Genomic DNA, 24,759 nt, shown 5'->3' with positions numbered 1-24,759 from the left:
TAACAGTATCACTGTGAAAGGAATGGGACATGGGGTGACAGCACGGACAACTGATAAGGTTATTACTCATTTGTTAGCAAGTAAAAATTCAGTAAGTTACTCAATGCAGTTATGTTTCCACCTTGGACCCCATGTCCAGTTTGTCTCCAAGACAAAAAAACACCCAATCATTTGCTTCCTGCCCAACTTACAAGATCTGATCAAAATATGCATGCTAGCAAGTTTTAAAATTCTTTGTGGGCAAAAATCTAACTGAATCTTTTACACACATCAGCCAACCTGATTTTTTTTCAGCTCTTTGTTAGCCCCAGACTGTACTTGCCAATAAATTGTAGGAGACAACACAGCAAAGCCTGAAGCCAAATGAGGCTGTCAAGAAAAGTCCCATTACACAAGCCAGTGAATGAGCGAGGTCCGAGCACAGCAAAAAGTTGTCATATAATTATCTAAAAATTAAAATGCATCCCACAAATGTTTCTTTTTTTTTTTTTTTTTTAAATAGTCCACGATTTATTCTTGCTACACCAACATTTTTTTTTTTTGCTGTAGACTCAAACATAAGAACATCCTCAGTGTTACTGAATGACATATATGAATCCCTTTCAGCAGACTCCATGTTCTCTTTGAAGCTGCAGGAACCAACTATTGAACCAAAAAGTCCTTGGGCCAACACCAGAGTCTGTTTCTTTACTGTCCATTGCTGTCCACAGCTGTCAGAGAAGCTGGAGTCGATGACCGGGAAGTGGCTGTGGACGTTTTGTCCAGGGCCGGGCTTGGGATTGCTTCTAATGATTTGGTTGTCGCTGATCTGCCGGTGACTGCGGGCAGTGATTTGGCCTGGCTCTGAAGTCCTTGCCCACAGATTCGATGGTGTCTCTCCCAGTCTTTGTGCTGGCAGAAAGAGCCACAGTATCGGGCAATATTACAACCGCTGCAGGTCTCGCTGGCTTTCCGTCCGCAATTCCAACAGCTCTGAAAGAGAAGAAAGTTTATCCTAAGAGATGGATCAAAACTCGGCATGTTTGTCAAAGATCTGGACAGCCCTCATGGTGCGAATCAATTGGCCAAGACTACCTTTGCCCTACAACCCATTTTCTAATGCTTGCAGAAGAAGCAAAATCATAAAACTTCAGAATAAATGAAAAAAAAATCCTAACAAGTACAGCTGCCTATCAATTAAAAATGGAAGGTTTGAAGGCGCAGTGCTTTTGAATGGGCAGCCAGTGAATGAAAGCTAATGCACCAGTAATGGCTTCTCAGTGGTTCACAAAATACAAACCCCAAAAACAAAAGGAGGGAGGTGGAGAAGACAAGTTAGGGGAAGGAAAGGAAAAGGTACAAACCTGCAAGAGGTCAGATCTACCAAAGCAGGGGAGGAGGTTCCCTGAAAAGCCATGTTTTGAGTGAGGATTTGACTTTGGCAAAGGAGCTGCTCTGCCTCCTACAGCCGCTTCTCACTTAAGGGCATCATCAACTGGAGAAGTGAGGAGACAGCAACAACTCTGCTGGAGGGAAGTTCAGTGCTTCCTGCAAGTCGCCTGTGTCCTTGGACCCTCTTCAACTGCAGGGACTGCAGTGTATACAGCCCCCTCCTCATCAGCCTCCAGATGTTACAGCGGTGCTGCGGTTACCTACCTCTGTGGACTCCTCCTGCTCGTTAATGACCAGGAACGCATCCTCAGTGGCTTGTCGCTTTGCATCCGCTATGGTTTGCTCCATCCTGGCCCTCTCCGATGCAATCATTTCAAACGCCTTGTGCTCTGCTTCCGCCACAGCCTTCTGAACTTCCGACATGGCCTGTCGCTTCACTTCATTCACAGCTTCTTCTGAGAAGATTAGACAACAATAAAACCATCAGTACATTTGTGGTATGATACTGGAAGACCAGCACCTCAAAAAGTGGCCAATACGTGAACAGTGAAATACAACAGGAGGATAAGAACACCAGTAACAAGAAGGGAAATATAAAAACCAAGTTGCTCTTCCTCAGCTCTAGAAATGCTTCAACCTTGCAGTCCTGAAGACGGCAACCTTACAATCTGTCCTGCTGGCACATAGCAAGGATCAGATCCCTTCTCTCCCCCAGCAGGATTATTTGATCACAAAAGTGCAGCTGAAATGTCTTACAAATAATGTGGTGCTGGAGGAACATATTCAGCAGGGTCAGAGCTCCTCTTGGAACTAAAATGTCAGTTGCCAGATCCCACAGGGAAACACAAAGAAAGTGCCCACTCGCCTTCTAGATACATATGAAGCAGCACAAGGCTTAAATCAAGGCCACACAGGAGCAAAACATCTGCTGACCTCTTTCGGGAGCACACTGTGGACTTCCCTTAAAGGCCCAAGACCACTCCAACTTGGCCCTGTTCTTGCATGGTGGGTACGCAAGGCTCCATCTCCAACAAGAACACATTCTTTTCAAAGTAGGATCTCGCTGGTGACTTAAGGCCACTTATGAAGCCAAGCTTGCTAGTAACCTTCTCAGCTTGGAAAAGAGACATAAAGGTCTACAAAATACTGAGTGGAGTGGAACGAGCAAATGCGAGTCAATTTTCAACCTTTTGAAAGAATAAACAGAGTACGGGCCATTTCATAGAGTTACTTGCGAATACTTTTAAAACAAATAGAAGAAAACAAACTACACTAAAACTTAGTTTTATAGACCGAGTCATCAACCAAGAGGAGCTCGATTCGGTTTACAATAATGTAAAACATAAGACGTAAATTTGACAAGAAAAAGTTGACTGAAATAGTTAAATTTCCAAAATGTTTAGCAAACAAAACAAAGTTTCCAGAATAAAGCAAAAGAACCTAAACTTCTTCATGTAAGCGGTAAAGCATTCCAGAATTTGGTTAATTTAAAAGCAAAAGAATAACTAAATCTCTTAAAGGTTCTGTTTTTACCACTGAGAGAAGGAAATGTAAGTTTTAATTTTTGAGAACTTCTGGCAAGATGAGATCTAGGAACATTCAGTCTAAAGGACTGCCAGATAGGATCTTAGGAAAAAGTCCATCGTCTGTTATTGAGACAGACATGGGGGAAGCCTCTGCTTGCCCTCTTTGGGTTTTGGCCAGGTACGAGGGACCTGGATTGGCCACCGTGAGAATTGTTCTACTGGGCTTGATGGACCCAGGAAGGCTATTCTTATGCTCTTATAAAGTATAAATCCAACAACATCACAACTAAGGCTGTAACTCCCCAGAAATCATCCAGCTTAGGAACGTAGGTGACTGAACAGTGGGTCAGTTTGGGCAGCTCTTTACCCCTTAATAGAGCTGAAAAGTGAAATGTAGGAAGCAGGACAGCCCGAGTGTTGCATGTTCACCCACCCAGCACAGCAGAGACCAAACTACGAAAATCTAAGGTTGGAAGCAGTCATTATTATACAGTTGGAAGTTGGGAAATACCCTTAGCAAGTTAGCAAATGTTTAGGACATCTGATCTGCCACTAACTAAATCACCAAATGCAGAAATTACTTCTACAGAAATCACACTTTGAACTTATGACTCTAGGCGAGCGAGCGAGGAAACTGAAGTGTGTATCGCAATGAGAAGACACTGCTCTACTTCATACCTCTCCCTTTCCCTGGCACCCAGTAGAAACCTATTTCTGAAACACCCAGTTCCTTACCAGCTTTCTTCCAGATTTCTTCCGTCACATAGCCTGTTCCTGTACGGCTGCTGAATTCCCGCTGTGAATCTGCAGGGATAAAACAGGGAGGGGAGGACAGTTACTTTGCAGTCATGGGAAAGGACTTGCAGAGGACCAGTGAAGCACCGGCTGCATTCTTTGCATCAACGTTACCCCGTCCTCTCCTGGACGTAATGAACACAAGAGAGATGTGCATAGATCGAAAGCCCAGCTCTTGCCAATCTCTCAAGACTGTCTTAGTCTGCTTCCAGGAGAAGGCAGGAAAACACCACTTTGCTCTAACTTCGCCTCTGAAACTAGGCTTGTTCGTTTGCTGCTGCCAGGCCGACACTTGGAAAGCTTTGCCACGCTAGTTCAGAGCAACAACTGACAACACCATGTGCCATAAAAAGCTGAAGGGACATTTGTTCCACCAGGCGTTTCCCCAAGTTAAACTGATCGCGATCATTCCACTTACTTTTTTTCAACAATCGTCTTCTTTTAAGCTGTAACTATTAGTGTTTTTGCAAATTTTTATTATGTATCTTTGTAAGCTGCCTAGATCTTTTTTTTAAACAAGAATCTCCAATGCACAATCTATGCAGAAGAATCAGCGTTATATTACGCTACAGCAGAGCAAATCCATGACACGCAGATTTAATCTCCTTCACAGTCACACATCTCCAGCATTCAGTGGGAAGGGCACCGTGATGCCCTAGGGATTTTTTGTAAGAATAGTTTTATGTGAATTAAACCTAAATGCTGGCAGGATTTTTTTGTGGATAACTTGTTCATTTGAAGTTTTTATTCCTGCCATTTCTGTGTTGAGATCATTATTTGCTTCATTTTCCCACATGTAAAAGTACAATTTGAAGAAAAAAAATTTGAGAATTCTCTCTTTTCAGATTTCTCAAATTTGGAAGTTTATTTTATCTGTTAAAAAAAAACAATTTTTTTTTATTTTGTAAAGATTTAGAAACTGTTCATTTTGAAAAATATTTGGTGGTATCAGTCTACACCCAACCCCCTTAAACCCACCTTTACCCTTCTTTCTCCATTCTAATCTTCTGCCTAAATTTCAGTATAGTCCACTCTCAGCCTATACTCAAATAACTTGTATCTAAACTAAACTACTTATATTTAAACTACTGTTCTTAATTTGCTGTATAGTCCCTATATCTAAACTGCTGCACAGTCTCGTATGTCCAAGTATTTAAATCTACTGTATAATCATAGAAACATAGAAAAAAGCGGCAGAAAAGGGCTATAGCCCACCAAGTCTGCCCATTCCAAGTATCCCCCCCCCTGAATTCACTCCCTTAAAGATCCCACGTGAGTATCCCATTTTCTCTTAAAATCCGTCACGCTGCTGGCCTCAATCACCTGCTGTGGGAGTCAATTGAAGCCAGCAGCGTGACGGATTTTAAGAGAAAATGGGATACTCACGTGGGATCTTTAAGGGAGTGAATCTTGTATGTCCAATTACACTCCATTGTGAATGTTTACTTGTAAACCGTTCTGAGCTACTGGGAGGACGGGATAAAAAATCTAAATAAATAAATAAATTTACTGATTTTTTTGTTCAAGTCTGTTCTTGTATTATTTATTTCCTTTTTTTAAACCGCTTTGAATCAATTTTGGGAGGATTCAGCAAGTTATAAATGCTGAGACTGAGACGCATAAGTTAAACAAAATACAGCTGAATGTCATGACCTGCTCCAAACCCCTCTTGGACTTCTGCGAGTCGTGGCAAATTCTCTTCAAAGCAACGTTATTATGTTCAGTAACCACTTGCTGATTGCGTGAGAGCTTTTGAGTCTTGAGCCCTAAGGTTCCAAATCGAGAGTTCACAGCCAGAAAAGATGGCTTTCCCTTCAAATCGGGAGCTAGCGCAAAACAGCACAGGCCTCCTTACCGCTGCTCATCGAGTCTGAACTGCCGGGGCTGTGCTGCCTGGAGAGGAAGTCGCCGCCCCCCTTCCTGCTCTCGGTGCTCTCGCTACAACGTCTCTTCCAGTAGTGAAGCTCTTCACGATCTGTCTCCTGACAGCGACGCAGCACCGCCACGGAGCGCCTGGTCTTCTCCACCATCTCCATGATGCAGTTTAGCACCTAATTTACATAATCCAGGATAAAAATTTGGAAAATTCTTTTTAGGCAACTAGATGTAATATCTAGCGCACTGAAAAAATATTCTACCCAATTGACTTATGCAGTGATAGTGCAATATTTAAAAACAAAACAAAAAAAATAGGCATGCTGCAAAGTAACCCAACCCAATAGCCCTTCCCTGCACCCCTACAATAAAAATCAAAACAGCCAAAACTTGCCTAGTGGCTCCCCTCCCATCCTCCCTGAATTAAACTTAACAGTTCCCAAGAACAGCCATACTGGGTTGGATCATAGTCCATCTAGCCCAGTTTCTTGTTTCCAACAATGGCCAAATCTACGGCACAAGTACCTGACAAAACCCCCCAAATAGAAGCAACATTCTATGTTACCGATCCAGAACAAGCAGTGGCTTCCCCCATGTCTGTCTCAACAGCAGACTATGGACTTTTCCTCCAGGAACTTGTCCAAACCATAACCAGCTACATTAACCACTCTTTCCATATCCTCTGGCAACAAGTTCCAGAGATTAACTATTCTTTGAGTTAAAAAAAATATATTTCCTCTTATTTGTTTCAAAAGAATTCTCATATAATTTCAATGAGTGTGTCCCCTGGTTTTTGTACTTTTGGAATGCGTGAAAAATTATTTTTATTATTTAGAAAGTTTCTTCCCTGCCTATCTCCTAAGCAGGTCACAATAGCAAAAAATGCATATTCAAAACTTACTCAAACATAGTACAAGAGACACATCCTATCCATTCCTTCCAAATATAATCATTAAAAATAGCATAATGCTAATAAAAAGTTTACCCCATATGAACTATATCATATTTGCTTCAGTTTACTTACCCCCATTACTTCTAATAAATAGTTTTTAAAAAACCATGATGAGGTCTCAAAATCTGGAGACATGGCCCTGGAAAACAGCTTTTGTGAGAGTCTTACGTGATCCAGATGCTTCCATTCTTCTGCCCACTCCTTCTCAGTCAATCTATGATCCACCAGTTCATCCCGATAGCCTCCATTTAACCCACCTATTCAATGAAATAACAACAACAAAAAAATCTTAATATTGATTACAACACTGTTGATGGCCATCAGATGGTGCCAGAAGATCAACACATAGCTCAGCCCTTCTTGTGGACCCTACAGTTTCTAGAGCAGAGATTTCCAAATCTCAATTGGGGTCATGACCTCGTGAGATCGCCATAGGTGCATCATTATTCTGTACCTCAGAGGGGAGTCATAGGCACAAAAAAAAATCGACAGGAATTGTCCTAGACCAAACTGCACTCCCAGTCAGAACTGTAACATCCTCTGCTTAGGGTTACCACATGGCTCCAGAAAAAGGAGAACAGATCGCGACATCCGGGTTTTACTTCCACTGAAAGCAAAGGATGTTTCTGTGGTACTAGAGTCGTCTCCTAGCTCACCCTGGTTGTGATGACGGTCTCTGGGCTCTCGGTGCTCCAGCACTTTGGTGGGATCTCGGTACAACTGCGGGGCTGGAATGTCCTCCAGGCTGTAGTGCTGCAGGGGAGGCGGCGTTGGGTGGAACTGCAGTGGCAGGGTCAAAGCGGGGCTGTGCCGTGGCGCTGGGCTAATTGTGCATACCCTCTTGGCAGGCGGCTCAGACTGCACTGGGTCTCGCTCAAAGCTGTTTTCCTCTCTCCTGTGCAAGAGGCATAGAAATGGATGGGAAAAGAGTTATAACCTGCAACTGGCTGGTAGCCACTTCCTCACATAATAGCATGTGTTAGAATGAAGAAATACAAAAGTGGTGTCTCACTTAGAGCCCCTTTAACAAAGCTACGGCCACGGTAAATGCACCGAAACCCACAGGAACTGAATGGGCTTCAACAGCGCTACTGTGGCTTTGCTAGTGCAAGGTATTTGCTGACAATTAGAGAATGACACGGGGGCAAATTTTTCACCATCCCCGCGGGAACTCATTTTCTCCTCCCATTCCTGCACCCTCCGTCCCTCATCTGCAAAAGCCTCAAACACTTTAACATCCTAAGTAGCAACATTCTAGAGCTCAGATTGTGATGTCATAATGCCTCATTCCACCAATGCCTAAGCTCCGTCCTCATCCGCACAAGCCTCAGACACTTTAACATCCTAAGTAGCAACATTCTAGAGCTCAGATTGTGATGTCATAATGCCTCATTCCACCAATGCCTAAGCTCCGTCCCTCAAACACTTTAACATCCTAAGTAGCAACATTCTAGAACTCAGATTGTGATGTCATAATGCCTCATTCCACCAATGCCTAAGCTCCGTCCCTCAAACACTTTAACATCCTAAGTAGCAACATTCTAGAACTCAGATTGTGATGTCATAATGCCTCATTCCACCAATGCCTAAGCTCCGTCCCTCAAACACTTTAACATCCTAAGTAGCAACATTCTAGAACTCAGATTGTGATGTCATAATGCCTCATTCCACCAATGCCTAAGCTCCGTCCCTCAAACACTTTAACATCCTAAGTAGCAACATTCTAGGGTTCAGATTGTGATGTCATAATGCCTCATTCCACCAATGCCTAAGCTCCGTCCCTCAAACACTTTAACATCCTAAGTAGCAACATTCTAGAACTCAGATTGTGATGTCATAATGCCTCATTCCACCAATGCCTAAGCTCCGTCCCTCAAACACTTTAACATCCTAAGTAGCAACATTCTAGAACTCAGATTGTGATGTCATAATGCCTCATTCCACCAATGCCTAAGCTCCGTCCCTCAAACACTTTAACATCCTAAGTAGCAACATTCTAGAACTCAGATTGTGATGTCATAATGCCTCATTCCACCAATGCCTAAGCTCCGTCCCTCAAACACTTTAACATCCTAAGTAGCAACATTCTAGGGTTCAGATTGTGATGTCATAATGCCTCATTCCACCAATGCCTAAGCTCCGTCCTCATCTGCACAAGCCTCCAACGCTTTAAAATGCTAAGTGTTCGAGGCAGAAATCCTTCTGCAAACAGGGCATTCAGGTGGCACACCCCATGTCTGTAGCTTACCTGTCGGGACTGTGCCTCTTTGCATTGCCGTTTACGTCCATCAGCAGCTCGGAGGAGTCCGCTGGGGAGGCCGTGGTCGTGTTGAGCAGCAGGTGCTCATGTTGGGCCAGATACTGCGATGGGGTCTGCTTGGCCGCTCGAGCACAGTGGAGCAGTTCCCGCTGAAGCAGTGGAAGGTTGGCCTGAAACACAACATGTTATTGCAATACCCACAATTCCCAGTGCATTTCATCATTTTTAGAATCTCCATTAAGGACAATGTTTAGCGTAGTGGCAAGACCGCTCGATGGGGTTTGCTTTCTGGCTGTGATGTAATTTATAGTAATAATTAGCTGGCTGTAAGTGTTGGAGATCTTGGCATACCAAGTCAGCTGCAATTGCCACATTCCCTCAGTTACAAGTCAGGTCAGTGTTGGATCAATCGAACACTACCAGGACAACAGACATTAGTAAACAATCGCCAACACTTGGATTGATAAAAAAAATCTAAACGTCTTTATCCCAGAAAATGTCAGTCCCAGTTTCAACAAACTCAAAAGTTTCCCAGGGCCTTCAGTTCTTTTCTCAACAACAAATGTGTGCGATGCAGTTCGATTGGGAATCAACGTTATGGAAGTGTGCAACTGAATGCTTGTTGTCCAATATCCTTGAACGGGAGGGGGGGGGGAGTGGGGTGAGGGGCAAAATGTGCCAGGCCTGGGGTAGTCCCAGTTCAAGCAATTCTAATCTAGAACTACAGATGATCCAAAATAACCCAGCTAATGATGTGATGACTTCACTACTGAAGACACAATCCTACGTGACTCAAAAGGTGAATGTTTCTCCCGCTTTTAACCCCTTCCCCACCTTGCCCCTGATGACCCAAATGTACTGTACCCTCAACGACTGACACAACCCCCTTAGATCATTTAATACATCCTCTGAATCAAAGCCATCTCTAACAGATATTGGTCTCATCCACCCATCACAGAACATTAACCAACAAACTGGGTGACTGATTTTACCTTTGTAGTTAGATTTTGTTTTGTAGAGGGAGGGAGGGAGATTTATACTGAAATTGTTTGTAATTGATTTTTCAAAGTTCTTCGAGAAACTAATCTACTCTACGATTTGTGAGTGCTCTATGCCTAAATAGGTTCAAGGCGATGTACAATTGAAGTGATTGGCAAAGACAGAAGAAAAGGGTGGAAGGAGATATAGCAGGGGAGGAAATTTTATACAGATTTTTCTGTGGGTAAAGCTGGTGTTACATGGAAAAAGGACCTTGCCTAAAACTCTGAGTCGGTAGACATCCATTTAAGTATGGGCAGTTAGATGGCACAACCGCTCCCAATCGGTTCAAGGTTTTAAATACTGTTTGAACTATTACTATTAATTATTTCTATAGCACTGTTCAATAAGTGATCAGTAGAGTCAAGAGTTATTTCATTTAATATACCGCAATTATTAACAACAACAAAAAAAAGTTAAACCAAAGAGGTTGACAATAATAAAAACCAAGAGTTAAATTTAAAAATCAATAAAGACAGACAGGGTAACTAACTGGACACAAATAGGCCGACGGTGGAAAGAAAGGTTTACAATACGTTGTAGGGAAGAACGAGAAGGGAAACAACAAATGGTAAAATCAAAAGTATACATATGAACCGCAGTCAACGGAAGTCGTATCAAATGCCCTTTTGAAGTAACAGGCTTTCAGTTGTGACTTAAAGTTCTTGAGAGATTTTTCTGACCTTAAATATAGTGGTAGAGTTCCACAATGGCCTGAAAAACTAGAATCCCGATTAATATCCAGAAACATCCGCCTAAAAGATAGCAAGTTTTGATGGGAAGAGCGAAGATCCCTTTTGGGTGAATCGGTAAGAAATGAGGATAAGATCAGTATTAGTCTGTGTCATCATTAAGCCTCTAGGAGTGAACTGGGAAAGCAAATGGTGTATTTTCAGAAAAGGAACATTTCAACGGGTTCGTCACCTGCTAACTGGAGATTCTCAGACCTCACCGAGGAGAAAGAAAACCTCTTTAGCACCCGGACACTCTTTCTGAAGGACGAGAGGTCGCAGGTCAGGGACCTTTTGCAGAGTCTAAAAGCTACTCAAAAATCCATCGTTAGTCCAATAAAAAAGGTACCTTATTTTTAGATATTGCCTCTCTACAAGTCCTTCATTCAGTCAGAAAGTAGGAACCCCCACCCCGGAGTTTCCCTGAAGGTAAAATAAATAGCATAGCAAGCAACCTGAAAAGGCTTCTCACGGGCCAAACCCTGTTCTTATGAATCTCAAATCCACACAAAACGCAGTGTGAAGAACAGCCGTGAAAAGTGCTCCTTTCGCACCAATTGCCCCACTATGAAAATAAAGGCTCAGCTGTAGAGAAAACATTTAAGACACTTAGCAGTGCTTGATTGCCGGCCTGGGTACGGTCCTAGAGGACCTAAGTCCTGCAAACAGGGGGAGGTCTGAAGCGAGCAATTTAGCTGCTGAGAGCAGTTATCGCTTTGGCTGCTAAAATCAAGTTGGAGGTGCAATTTTTGACTCTAACAAAAACACTGTGATTGAGGGTTAAGAGATGTGGCTGCCTTCAAAAGGAAACGGGGTGGGGGTGAGTCCATCTAAGATCGCGCACTTGCCCTGGAGTGCAGATGAATTGGTACAAGCGCTACTGTAAAGCTTTAAATCCTGCCACCTCTGCTAATAGGGGAATTGTTATTTTTAAAAGTGTACGGCACACCATACTTAAAACCTAAACAAATACAGGAATAAAAGGCAGGCCTGGTCCATTTTCACCTGCCTACCTTCCCCTCCTCTTTGCACTCAATGGCTTTTTCCCTATTCAGCTTTCAAATGAGCGTCACAACACATGAGAAGTCAGGGAGATGATTACTGTCATTGTTATGATAAAACATTTGAATTACCTTGAATCTTAAATATACCACTTAATGCTGAAATGATCTGAACAAAAAGTGAATTATGGAGAGCACGGCTGCTGCTAAGTGAAGTGTAATTAGTCTTTCTTTCTCCTTGATGGGAGGGGTCGGAGGGGAGGGCTATTGACACGGCAGCAACTAGACCAAACACATGGTTAGAACTATTGAACAAGCAGAAAAACTCATATGGAGTTTATTATCCAAAACATTTTAGCCAGGTAAAGCATCGTTTCTCAGCTGTAAGACGTGTTCTCTGCAAAAAGCAGGGTTGGTCATATCGTGCACCCACCATCTGATGGCACGAAATGGAACAGCTCTCTCAAAGCTTTGAATTATACAGTTTCAAGATTGGGATGCGGAATGTCTGTGTGGGGGAGGGAGGGGGTTAAATGAAAAAGTATCTAACTTAGAAACATATTTATTTAAAAAATGGTAGGTCATAAAATGGTGTGGAAACTCTTTTTGCTCATCTTGGAATCCACGTTGAACCAAATTACTGAAATTTTGTGGGTAGTAGCTGATGTATTGCATTATATCGTACCCCTTTTGGGATATTTGGGAAGAGAAATATCTGACGTCTGTGCAATACAAGAAACTGCGAGTCTTAAGAACTGGCTTTCATGAGGCTTATGTGGTGCTATGAGAACTGAGCAGGGAGTTTGCCAAGAGAAAGATGGGTAGATGAGCGCAGAGGAGGGGCCAAATCCAATGTAAGTCCAGTGAATTCGGAGAGGTTCTGGGCATGAAGTGTCAATTTCTTTATCTACAGCAGTGGTTCCCAACCCTGTCCTGGAGGAACACCAGGCCAATTGGGTTTTCAGGCTAGCCCTAATGAATATGCATGAAGCAAATTTGCATGCCTATCACTTCCATCATATGCAAATCTCTCTCATGCATATTCATTAGGGCTAGCCTGAAAACCCGATTGGCCTGGTGTTCCTCCAGGACAGGGTTGGGAATCACTGATCTACAGGATGCTATGAAGCAAGACCTGCATACTTTAGAAAGTTGGTCCTTGAACTAGCAGCTGGGCTTCAACGCCAAGAAATGTAAGGTCAAGCATCTCGGTAACAGAAATCCTTGCAGAACTTACACCCTGAATGGAGAAACTTTAACCAGGACTATGGCAGAATGAGACTTAGGAGTAATCATCAGTGCTGACATGAAAGCAGCCACTCAAGTGGAGAAGGCTTCATCTAAAGCACGGCAGATGATAGGTTGTATCAAGAGAAACTTCGTCAACAGGAAACCTGAAGTCATGATGCCATTGTACAGAGCCATGGTGAGACCTCATCTGGAATACTGTGTGCAATTCTGGAGGCCACATTACCGTAAGGATGTGCTCAGAATTGAATCGGTTCAGCGGATGGCCACCAGGATGGTCTCGTGGCTAAAGGGTCTCCCGTACGAAGAAAGACTGAGCAAATTGCACAAATTGCAGCTCTACACTCTCGAAGAGCGTAGGGAGAGGGGAGACATGATTGAGACATTTAAGTACATCACGGGACGGATCGAGGTGGAAGATGATATCTTTCTTCTCAAGGGACCCTCGACCACAAGAGGACATCCGCTCAAACTCAAGGGAGGGAAGTTTCGTGGAGACGCCATGAAGTACTTCTTCACGGAGAGAGTGATTGAGCATTGGAACAAGCTTCCAGTGCAGGTGGCCGAGGCACGCAGCATCCTAGACTTCAAGAACAAATGGGATACCTATGTGGGATCCCTACGAGGTCATGCTAAGGGATAGGGTCACTAGGACTTGAATGAGCGGGTCAGTAGAGTGACAGTATAATTACAATTATACTTTAGGGGGTCAGTAGACTTAAGAGGGTGGGTAAATAGTGTGGGCAGACTTGATGGGCTATAGCCCTTATCTGCCGTCATCTTTCTATGTTTCTTTCTAGGATTGAGTACCTGAATAAACTCATGTACACCGTTCTCAGCTCTCCTGGGAGAACGGTATAGAAAATTGAAATAAATAAATAAATTCAAACAGAAGAGATGCTAGAGAGGTTTAATCTCATATTTCACGTTCCCCGATTGAAAAGTGTATTTGGCAGGCAGAATTTGTTTAATTTTTCAGAGCTTCTGAAATCCAGTCTACTCCTCCACACTCATTCCCAGCCTTTGCACACGGCCGTAGGGCTCTCTCCTACCTTTAGGAATGGAATGACGAATGGACGCAGAGGAAAGTTCGTGGCCTCTTGCAGCTTGCAGTGGAATTCCTCAATGGTCACAGTTGAATTCTGTTAAAAGAAAGCATGAAATGGAATGGCACAGCTACCAGGACAACCTAGGTCAACGGGGATTTGCTCACGTTACAAGTTTACCTACTTAGCAATGTTTTAGCAGTACCCAAGGCCTCGAGTTCCAGAGCTAACCCTTTCCCTGGAGTTCCTTTCTCATTACAATCCCTATAAACCGTGCCGAGCTCCATGACCATGGAGATGGCGCGGTATACAAACCTAAGGTTTAGTTTAGCTAATATCGGGAAATTCTAAATTCAGGTCCCTGAAGTTCATGGACTACAGCAGAGCAAACCATTTGTACATCCCAATTTCTACTGCAACTTACATTCACTAACACTCAGCCCTTCAAATGAGAAGACTCTATTTCTGCTTGTGATCCAGCAATCTTGATGTATCACTAGTATTTCTCTCCTCATTTCAACTTGTCCCAATCGCGTAATTGGCTGACAGGAAAGTGACAGATTCTAAGTCCCAGATAGGACAAGATGCTGCTGGAACAGTTACTAAGCTGTCTGCCAGCAGGAAAAGTCCAGGGCGGGGACACTTTACTGAAACCAGAAGAATAGGTTTAGACCTTCTCAAACATATCCTTAAGTAGAAGGGAGACTCTCCTGCACAAAACATCTCAAAACTGACAAGCTCTTCCCAAGACGCCAAAACAGTTTGAGGAGATTACTTCCTAAGCCTCCCCCAACATCTTCTGCATGCGTTTCCTTACCACCAATGCAAGGACCAGTGTCCGAACCTTCTCGCCGATCTCTGGAGAGATATCATTACCAAACTGCTGCAGTGTAGTGAGGAAGCGTTTGAGCTTGCTGAGTTGTCGAGCCCCGCAGGTGGCTGGCAGCTGTTGATTGGTGAGCGAGGAGGAAGATGAAGAAGAAGGGCCGTTGCTGAACCTCTGGGGTGGGGAGGGGGCCCCATTCAAAGTGGGAGGAGAATGGTTCATCCCATTGGATACTATGACAGACGTAAAGAACACACAACACAGGGATTAAACCACTGTTGAAATACAACATTGTTAAAGAAGGAAGACATTTACGGATCAAAGCTTAGCCTAGACCAGGGATCTTCAAATGCAGACCCAACATTCAGAGACCAGGGGCAGTGCCTGGGATGAGAACCTAAAGCTCACCTGCAGCTTGAGATAGGTTTGAGGCTCCCTGAGGCACTCACTATGTTGGCCCTGAGAGCGTGTGCGAGGCAACTGCATGCACTGGGCCATTAAATCTACAAATCTCTCTCATATATACTCTTTATAAACAGCATGCTAAATGCTCCTGGTCTATAAAAATGCTTACTATTAAAAGCCCTAGTACAGGCTAGTTTTTAAAATCCATTCACCAGGAAAAACAGCTATTTACCTGGTCAATGCGAAGTTTCACAATCGGCCACCTTTTCTCTCGGTTAAAATTCATATAAAGACGAGCACTTTTATCTGGGAAATGTAGATGGGTTGAGAGGCGTGCAAATTTGCATTTTTAAACCTGTGCATGATTTTTTTCCCCAGAGAAACGTGAATCGAACGGTAAGAATTTTTCCCTCTTAATCCACAGAAAGAGAGTAATAATAATAATAAATTTATTCTTTTATACCGCCATTATCAAAAGTTCTAGGTGGTTTACACCATAAGAAACTGGACAGTAAGCAAAATACATTCATACCATAAAAATAAAATCATAAAATAAAAGTTAAAAATATGATTACAATCTTAAAAATACCCAAGTGATAAATTTGTCAAATTTTCAAAAAGAACAGTAGGACATGGCTTGATGAATACATTTACCAAGCCAAAATTGCAGTATGTAACATTAGCGCTTTACCATTCCTCTATCTTTGACTAACCAGACATCTTCTAATTCAAGAAACTCTCAGAAAGTTAAACTGTCCTTTCCATCTTTAAAAGAATTAAAATCTATTGGTGATATTACGCGATCTTTCTCCTATACTTTTACAATGATTTGGAATGGGATTCCCTCATGGGTTAGAACTCTCCTTTCCTTCCAGATTTTCCGTACATCTATGAAAACCCTGTTATTTCAACAGTTCTTGGAAAATTGTCTAAGGAAATTTCGTTCTCTTCTCTCTAGGATGTCAGATGAGGGTCTTCATTAATAAGTTATTTTCTTTCTAATCTAACTGCTTTCACTTCGATTATCGATTTTTATGTGAACCGAGTCGAGATGACACGGTAAATAAATCCAAGATTTAGATTAGATTAGACCATTCATCTCTACTCTTGATTTTGTGGTAGGCTAAGCTTACTGAGGCAGACAAAGGCCATGATCCTCAGCATATAATGGAAGTGACAGGCATGCAAATCTGCTCCATGCATATTCATAAGGGCTAGCCTGAAAACCCGATTGGCCTAGTGGTCCTCCAGGACAGGGTTGGGAACCACTGATCTAGATGCCATTCTTACTAATTCTTTTTTTAGTGAAATTTGCCAAAAACAAGAAATCAAACAAATACAGTATATAAACCATGAGAACACAGCAGATTCACAGCATCTGAAAGATGTACTCAAGCTAAAAAGATACCAAGTAACGAACAATACTAATGTAAAAAGAAAATCACAATAATGAATCATTACAAAAACTCCAAGAATGGCAAGCGTGGAGTGGCTGTTAAAATCATTCTCTCTAACTGGAAAAACCTGGCTTCTGAGGAATATGTAATGTGGTGGAGCATGGTTTGCCTTAAAGCCAAATAGGAACGTATTGCAGCTGATAGGCTACATTCCTTAACAAAATTTGAGAGAATCGGGGTTCCATTACTTGAAATGTCTATTTCTCCTTACGATCTTAAGGGTTAACCTTTCTTTACCTTGACTCACCTTGAAATGAGTTGCTTATTGATTTGATTATATAGGGTAACATCAGCCACATCCATTCTTACACCGACACAAAGGGGTCATATAATGACAAATTATAATAGCTTACAGTCAGTCCACATCATATGGTTCCTGGAGGTTCTCACAGCTCACTTGAATTGGGCCAAACTAAACACACTACATAAATGCATCACCAAACAATGGAGTTTTCAGTTGTTTCCTGAAACAAACTCGATCTTTACATATATCACAAGACTCCAGGGAGAGATTCCAAAGTTGTACTCCCACCACTAAACACCAATTCTCTTATGGTGAATCTTAGGTTTGCTTATCACTACCAAGCCTCATACATCCCTCAGATCATAAACATCTGGCGTTCCACAAGTGAATCCACTTTGAACAAACTAGCACCATTAAAAACAAAAAACAAAGTATGCAGACCATCAGACAAATGGTTTGACGCCGAACTCCTACACCTAAAAAGGCAATGCAGACAATTAGAAAGGACATGGAAAAAACAGAAACAAGACCACAATAAAACAGAATGGAGATCCCAAATCAAACAATACAAAATCAAACTGAAGGATAAACGCAAAGACTACTACTCCAAACTCATTGGCACCGAAAAACCGGACACCAAAAAACTTTTCAGCATTGTAAAAACCTCACAGATACCAAACCCTTCCTCGCCACCCAAGGAACCCAGACTCCAACAGCTTCTCAACTAGCGGACCACTTCAAAAATAAAATCACCACAATCAGATCCACATTCAATAACTCTCAAAGCATCATAGAAGAGATACTAATAAATCCCACAATAGACGAAGCCATCTCAGCAGATAGGACCTGGAACAACTTCCCAGCGACACAATGGTCAGACCTCGACCGACTGTACAAAAAATACAGCAAATCTTCTTGTGATCTGAACAACTGTCCTCCCTATCTACTAGCCACAGCGTCCACTAAATTCATAGCAGGTCTCACGCTATGGCTGCAAACCACCCTCAGGGAAGGTCAGTTCCCTCAGGATCTTGGCGAAATCATAATCACTCCCATACTAAAAGACCTCAAAGGACCAATAGACAACCCAACAAACTACAGACCAATCGCTTCTATCCCACTATATGTCAAACTCATAGAGGGTATAGTAGCACAATATCTCACCAATTACCTAGAAGTCCACCACATTCTGCATCCAACTCAATCTGGTTTCAGAGCTAATCACAGCACAGAAACACTACTGGTATCTTTACTAGATATAGCCAGACAGCACCTCAGCAAAAGAAACAAGTTACTAGTCATCCAACTTGATCTTTCAGCAGCATTCGACTTAGTTGACCATCCAATACTACTCCAGACACTAGATGCCATAGGAATATCAGGTAAAGTCCACAACTGGTTCCAAGGATTCCTTAAAAATAGATCATACAGAGTTAAGTCAAAGGATCTTCTATCCGACCCCTGGAAAAACCCATGCGGAGTACCACAAGGATCCCCTCTTTTGCCCATACTTTTCAACCTCTTCATAGCTTCCTTAGGCACTACCCTAGACGCCCTAAATATAACATCTTTCAGCTACGTGGATGACATAATCATCCTACTCCCCTTCGACATCCAAGACCCCATCTCCAACGGACGCCTGAAAACAACACTGGAAACTATAGAAAAATGGATGAAGAACCATAAGCTGAAACTGAATGCAGAGAAAACCAAATTCCTACTACTAGAGAAGAAACAAAAACCATCCCTAACAGAACTGGAAGTAAATGCAACCAAATATCCAATACAGAGCACTCTCAAAATTCTAGGAATACAATTAGACAGATGCTGCACAATGCAGACACAAATCCACAAAATCATACAAAAAGCATTCTTCACCATGCGAAACCTAAGAAAAATAAGAAAATTCCTTACCAAAGAACACTACAAGCTCATTGTTCAATCCCTCATACTTAGTACCTTAGATTACTGCAACAGCCTCTATCTACCTTGCCCAAACAACATGATAAAACAACTACAGACTGTTCAAAACACAGCCATCAGACTCATCTACTCACTTAGCAAATTTGACCATATCACTCCCGCCTCTGTAGACGCGCACTGGCTTCCGATAAAAGCAAGAACTCAATTCAAATTCTATTGTCTACTATTTAAAGTAACCCATGGTACTGCTCCCAGCTACCTAAACAACCGCCTACACCGCTACCACTCACCCAGATCAAGGAGAACTCAGAACCTATTCACCTTCCCCCACATAATGGTACCCGACGTAAGAAACTTTACGACAGCCTTCTGGCGACACAGGCAGCGAAAATTGACCCCACCATCACCAAACTGATGATCGAAACAACAGACATCAAAGTGTTTCGAAAAGAAATCAAAACAGTTCTATTCAAAAAACACGTCCTTACTTACTAATCTCCTCCCACTCGTACATGCTTTCTCCCCCGTGAATAACACACTAGTCAATTCCTCGAATCATAACTACCAAAAAAATATCCAGACCGCTAAACAAGTATCTACCATATGTATCCAATAAACTTATCCCTTCAATGTTAGGCAATCCTCTTGAGTTACCCGAATATATTGTTATTCTCCACTGTTTCCTGTAAGTACTTGAATCTTTACTATGTAATTCCATCGGATAACTTCAGATATCCTCTAATTTGTAACTCTCAACTGTATCATGTAATGTACTTGAATCTTTGTTATATAATTCTCTCGGTACCTGTAATGTACTTGAATCTTTGTTATATAATTCCATCGGATAACTTCAGATATCCTCTAATTTGTAACTCTCAACTGTATCATGTAATGTACTTGAATCTTTGTTATATAATTCTCTCGGTAATGTCCAGATATCTTCTAATTTGTAATCCGCTTAGAACCGCAAGGCACAAGCGGAATAGAAATCACTAATGTAATGTAATGTAATATACGACTGGGATGGTAGACTTTCCAAAGATTTTGAAACCATGCCGGGGCAATAGAATACATCAAATCTTACATGTATGAAAGCACCTTGTGTTAGATCCACTGAGGGAATGGGAGCCATAATATGTTCAAACCTAGGAGTATCAGATATTAATCTGGCTGCTGAATTTCTTAACTGTTACAATGACAAGAAGTTTAATCTTAGGTAGATCAAGGTACAGCATATTACAATAGTCCAGTTGTGTTAGAATAAAGGATTGCACTACAGATCGAAAATCAAATCGTGAAAGCACTGGTTTCAATCTATGCAAGATATGGAATTGAGCGTACCCTGATTGTTTCACTTTTTAAATTTGCTTCCCCATTGCAAGGGTAGAATCTAGAGTAAGACCCAAAACTGTGAGATCTTCCTTAACCATCAACTGAGTACCTGACACCTCAAATATCACACTCTTTACTCACTACCATAACCTCGGTTTTCCCTACATTCAATTGAAGGCCATGCTCATCCATCCATTTGTTAATTGCAGTCATAAATGCATTCAAATCACGTTTTGATTCGCTACTGTCGTTATTCATAGGAAAGAAGAACAGAATATCATCTGCATAAATCCTATATTCAACACCCATTGATCGAAACCTTTTGCCTAGTGTTGCCACATAGATATTGAACAGCAAAGCAGATAAGGCCGACCCCTGGGGCACACCTTTCCTAACTGCTCTTTTGTCGGAAACTAACTGCCCATTCCGAATGCAAAATGAACGTCCCAAAAGATAGGAACATTTCTCCAGGTTTTGATAGCTTTAACAATAGGAGCTCTAAATTCACAGTGTCAAAAGCACCAGACACATTGAGTGAGACAACACAGTATGATTCCTGGCAATCAAAACCTTCCCTTAATGTCTCAATGACAGAAGTAAACAATGATTCAACATTATGGGCTTTCCTGAAATCAAATTTTGAGAATCAAGACAGCCTACAGTCTGAATATACTCTTCCAACTGATTCAAAACCAATTTTCCCAACACCTTTCTTAGGAAAGGTACAACAGAGATTGGACAGTAGCTTGTCAAGAAAATAGGATCCAAGGTGCACCAGGAATTACACCTGGTTTCAGCAGCGCAGCTTTGGTACGGGAATCAGCACGACACATTATTCTGTAAAAGGCTCTCGACCCAGAACAGCCGTTATACAATAGCATAAATTTGGATGTGGTCAGAAAAAGTAGCTGAGCAGAGACCCAGGGACATCAAGACCCTTATTTCAGCAGTGGATGTCTGAAAATCAGCACCTAGCCATTGAAATCCTGCTTTTATAAAGTCAACAGCAGTAAGTCCTCATGGCAAGGAGGAAGAAAAATAAGGAGGTCGAGCTCTGATTTCAGATTATGTCCAAAAAGATTTACATTGTCATGTCCAGGTTACAGAAAGGTGGTTGAGCTGAGCAATTGTTCTGTCCATTGGCAGGATTAAGGCTAGTCACCTCTCTGCTTCCCTGTAGTTGAGCCTCCCTCTCCCTCCCAAAAAATGTAAAACTGGCAAGGGATTTTGCGACAGTTTCAAGGATTATGTACACTCATGTTCTAATATGACCACAAAAGGTCGACGGGGAGCTGAGGAATAGCCTATTCCAGTGGTTCCCAATTCTGTCCCCAGCCATCAAGTTTTCAGGACATTCAAGAAAGAGACAAGTGCCTACAAATCTCTCCCCTGAAAGTTCATGGTGGATATTCTAAAAATTTGACCAGCTGGGGAGCGTCCCGGAAAGGTTTGGAAGCCATAGGCTGAATGGTTAGAGCAGGGGCTAAGAATCAGAGGGATGCCGGTTCAATCAGCTCTTTGCAATTAAACAAAAAAATATCTCCTATACCTGAATGTATACCACTTCCATATAGGCTTGAAATCTGTTGAAGCAGTCTACATTCAGATCTATGTCCCTAGAGGGCTCAAAATAAACAAGAAAATCAGAAAGAGCTGCCATAGGCTGTCCATGTCCCTTGTTTTCCCTCTTAATAATTTGGATGGATTGCCCTACGCAAGTATTTGTTGACAGATCTTTTCTAAAATACAAGCACCTCCAACCTGGTCGTCCATATTTCTTACAAGCCATTCCACATGTTTTGTTCTATCTGTATATGAGAGACAGTGTAGCAAAGTCAGAAGTTCTTTCCAGGGCCCTTGGAAGAGACAGGGGAGGAGGACATCATGTCTGGTGGAAGGCTCCATCATGCCTGGACAGGGAAGTGCACCAGAGATCCATCCCACCACAGTCAAGACTGAAACCGTAGGAATGACATGCCAAGCTCTTAAAGGGGGCGGTAAAGCTTGCAGCTGCCTCACTAGAGTAGAACCAACACTAGTTGGCAGCATCTCAGTGGGTTGAGGGGCCATCCCTTATAGGTCCCACTTCCACACTGCCTGGGATGCAAAGATCAAAAGGCAAATGTAACTCGTATAAGAAGTGATTGCTTTGAATAAACCCCCCTGACGTAACTTAACACATCTACCATTTATCAAGAGAGAGTGTGTTTCGGACTTCTGCTACAGGCTTGAAAATGCATCCAAGGTCAAATGGCTTCCATATTAAGAAATACACAGTAACTACAGGATATGTGGCCAGTTAGCTTAGTTTTGTCAAAAATGTGAGTTGCCATGAATAGCCCATGAATAATTTTTACATTCTCAACAGTTACTGTGTTTGGCTTTTCAGGACAGTCATCTAAGTTTCTTAAAATGTGATTTGACAGTCCTGGCCATCTAAATATTCTAAGGGCTTCTAGCAGCACATTCATAGATAAATACACACACATATTATATATATGTGTATATATACACACACACACACACAGACAGACACAGAAAGTGAGAAATATTATACTCAATCGGACTGGCAAAGATGAGAAGCACAGTCAGAAATGGTCTTTTAATGAGTAAGAACAAGAGATGACTCACATGCTGTCGGTGGGAAGGAGACAGGCCGTGGCCCACTTGGATTGACGGGTGGCAAAGGCGGCATGGTTGGAGGTGAAGATCTGGAGTGTATTTTCACTTCCACAGGAGATCCTGGCATCACTGGCACTCTATTCTCACTATTAACTAAGGCAGAAGAAAAGAGAAATGTGTGAAGTAATCACTCCATTACAGGCAGTCCCTAAGCCACATGAATCTCACAAATTCCTCAAGAGTAGGGATGCCAGTACTAACAGACAGAGACATTAGAAACATCAGGGCAGAGAGGGAAATATCCCAGCTGCCAGGCGACCGAGATGCTTATAATGGGTGTCTGGTGCTGGCTGAGCCCAATAGGAAGTTCTGGAAGCAGCCCAGGAGATGCCGCAGCTGTGTGGTACAGGATGAGCTGTGGCAGTGAAAAAAGGAATTATTACTAGCTGACATCTAGGAAAAGATGCCGATGGGAGAAGAGCAACAAAAGCCAAATACCCCCTCTCAAAAAAAAAAAAAAAAAAAAAGACAAAATGCACAGGGGGAATAAGGAAAAATATTTTCCACAACTCCAAAGTTTGGCTTATGTCTTGTCTGTGTGTTTGAAATACAATATTAATCAGGGCTTTCCACTATTTGTGGTACGTTTGAAGCCTGGCAGCCTATTTTAACTTTTAAATCACACGGGGGGGGGGGGGGGATGCACCCAGTATGTTATATGCTTTCCTAGAGATTTAAGTGCATCACACATGAATACAGAAAAGGACTTAAACATTTGTTTTAGTCAAAAGGCTATTAAAACCTGTGAAAGAAAATATATGAAGTGTTCACGGCATTAACAATGACAAAGAAAATCCTCAGTCTAGTACTTTGGTTTCAGCTATTGTGCTTGCATAATATAAAGAATAAGTGATGATTTTTATTTTAAATAGGGCTGGCAGTGAAACCCAGTGAGCAGTTAACTAAACAACGAACAGAGAATGATTTCCTTTATCCATCAATCAATGGGAGCTCTTACAAGCCACCGATTCCTGAAATGAGGACATAATTAGATTGTAAGCTCTTTCGAGCAGGGACCGTCTCTTGCGTGTTTAGCGCTACTGAGATAATAAGCAGTGGAAGTATTACCCCATATCACTTACCTACGATGCAAAACAGTGTACACACAGAGGGGGGGAGAGGGGGAGGCTTGTTTTGTTTAATCCAAACATGGATTCTCCCATGGGGAACAGGGGAATTTCAAGAGGGTTATGATTTTCTCACATGGAAGAGTATCATAAGCTCGTGGTTCCAAACCCAGGGTCAGTGCACACCCGGGGATCCGCCAGAAATGCAGCAAACAATGGAGCTCAAAACCGCCAAGAGACTGAAGATAGTATTGGGCGTCTCCATTTCAATTTTTGTCTGTGTCTAATTTGTGCATTTTCTGTGCAAGACTCCCAGTTTGTCACATTTCCCAGGAGGAGGTAATACTAGTAATGATACACTTTTTTGTTTTCAATCTTTTGGTCTGTATTATTGTACACCGCTTTGAATTTGGATTAAGCGGTATAAAAATTTTTTAATAAACCTTGATCCTAGATCCTGGTCTAATATTTGAACTGTTTCCACAAAAGAGGCACCTGAAAAGAAAGGGTCTAGCAGTTTGGGGGTTTTCTTTAAATAGGTCACGTCATAAGTGACTTTTCATGTCAGTGTTAACAGTAGAAATTACTGTTATGGCATGGAACCCCAAAAATGCCAGCTGGTAACCTGCCTCTAAATTACTAGGAGCAGGCATGGCAATGTTGTGGAGAGGGCAAAGGCAGGAGATAGTGAAATGTTTCAGTTTGCCCTCTTCTGGAGTCGAACCTATAGCCCCCTCTGCTGGTGAGGTGTGGCAGTCTAGTTGTCAGGTAACAATCTGGCCCTTCAAAGTCAGCATGCATTTGCAAGCCCTACTGAGTACATCTGTGACCCAGTTTTTTTGTTCTAAGGCAAGAACCTTATTTTCCGGCGTCAACTATGCACACCTCAGTCGAAACACCTGCTGTCTTCAGCCTCACAGCAAGGGAAGGAAGCCTAGGCTGGCATACTCTGCAAATCTGCCCCAGGCTGTCCTGCCCCA

General features: G+C 42.3%; 1 protein-coding gene across 3 annotated transcripts in view; it reads right to left on the bottom strand.

Moving 5' to 3' along the window:
* Nucleotides 1–449: 449 nt before the first annotated feature.
* Nucleotides 450–24,759, bottom strand: part of CBFA2T2 (CBFA2/RUNX1 partner transcriptional co-repressor 2) — a 125,516-nt gene continuing 101,206 nt past the window's right edge. For all 3 annotated transcript variants that reach the window (XM_033914405.1, XM_033914404.1, XM_033914406.1), the window contains exons 2-11: nucleotides 22,662–22,805; nucleotides 14,661–14,902; nucleotides 13,850–13,939; nucleotides 8,768–8,949; nucleotides 7,176–7,414; nucleotides 6,688–6,776; nucleotides 5,548–5,743; nucleotides 3,633–3,701; nucleotides 1,636–1,826; nucleotides 450–972 (exon numbers count right to left, since the gene is read on the bottom strand). In XM_033914405.1, coding sequence (XP_033770296.1) covers nucleotides 688–972; nucleotides 1,636–1,826; nucleotides 3,633–3,701; nucleotides 5,548–5,743; nucleotides 6,688–6,776; nucleotides 7,176–7,414; nucleotides 8,768–8,949; nucleotides 13,850–13,939; nucleotides 14,661–14,902; nucleotides 22,662–22,779 — 1,701 coding nt within the window. In that variant the 5' untranslated portion in view covers nucleotides 22,780–22,805 and the 3' untranslated portion in view covers nucleotides 450–687. The remainder of the gene's footprint in view (nucleotides 973–1,635; nucleotides 1,827–3,632; nucleotides 3,702–5,547; nucleotides 5,744–6,687; nucleotides 6,777–7,175; nucleotides 7,415–8,767; nucleotides 8,950–13,849; nucleotides 13,940–14,660; nucleotides 14,903–22,661; nucleotides 22,806–24,759) is intronic.

This window comes from Geotrypetes seraphini, chromosome 11 (assembly GCF_902459505.1).
Source record: "Geotrypetes seraphini chromosome 11, aGeoSer1.1, whole genome shotgun sequence".
Lineage (NCBI taxonomy): Eukaryota > Metazoa > Chordata > Amphibia > Gymnophiona > Dermophiidae > Geotrypetes > Geotrypetes seraphini.
The sequence above is the reverse complement of the archived record's forward strand: the minus strand, read 5'-3'. Positions and strand labels throughout refer to the sequence as shown.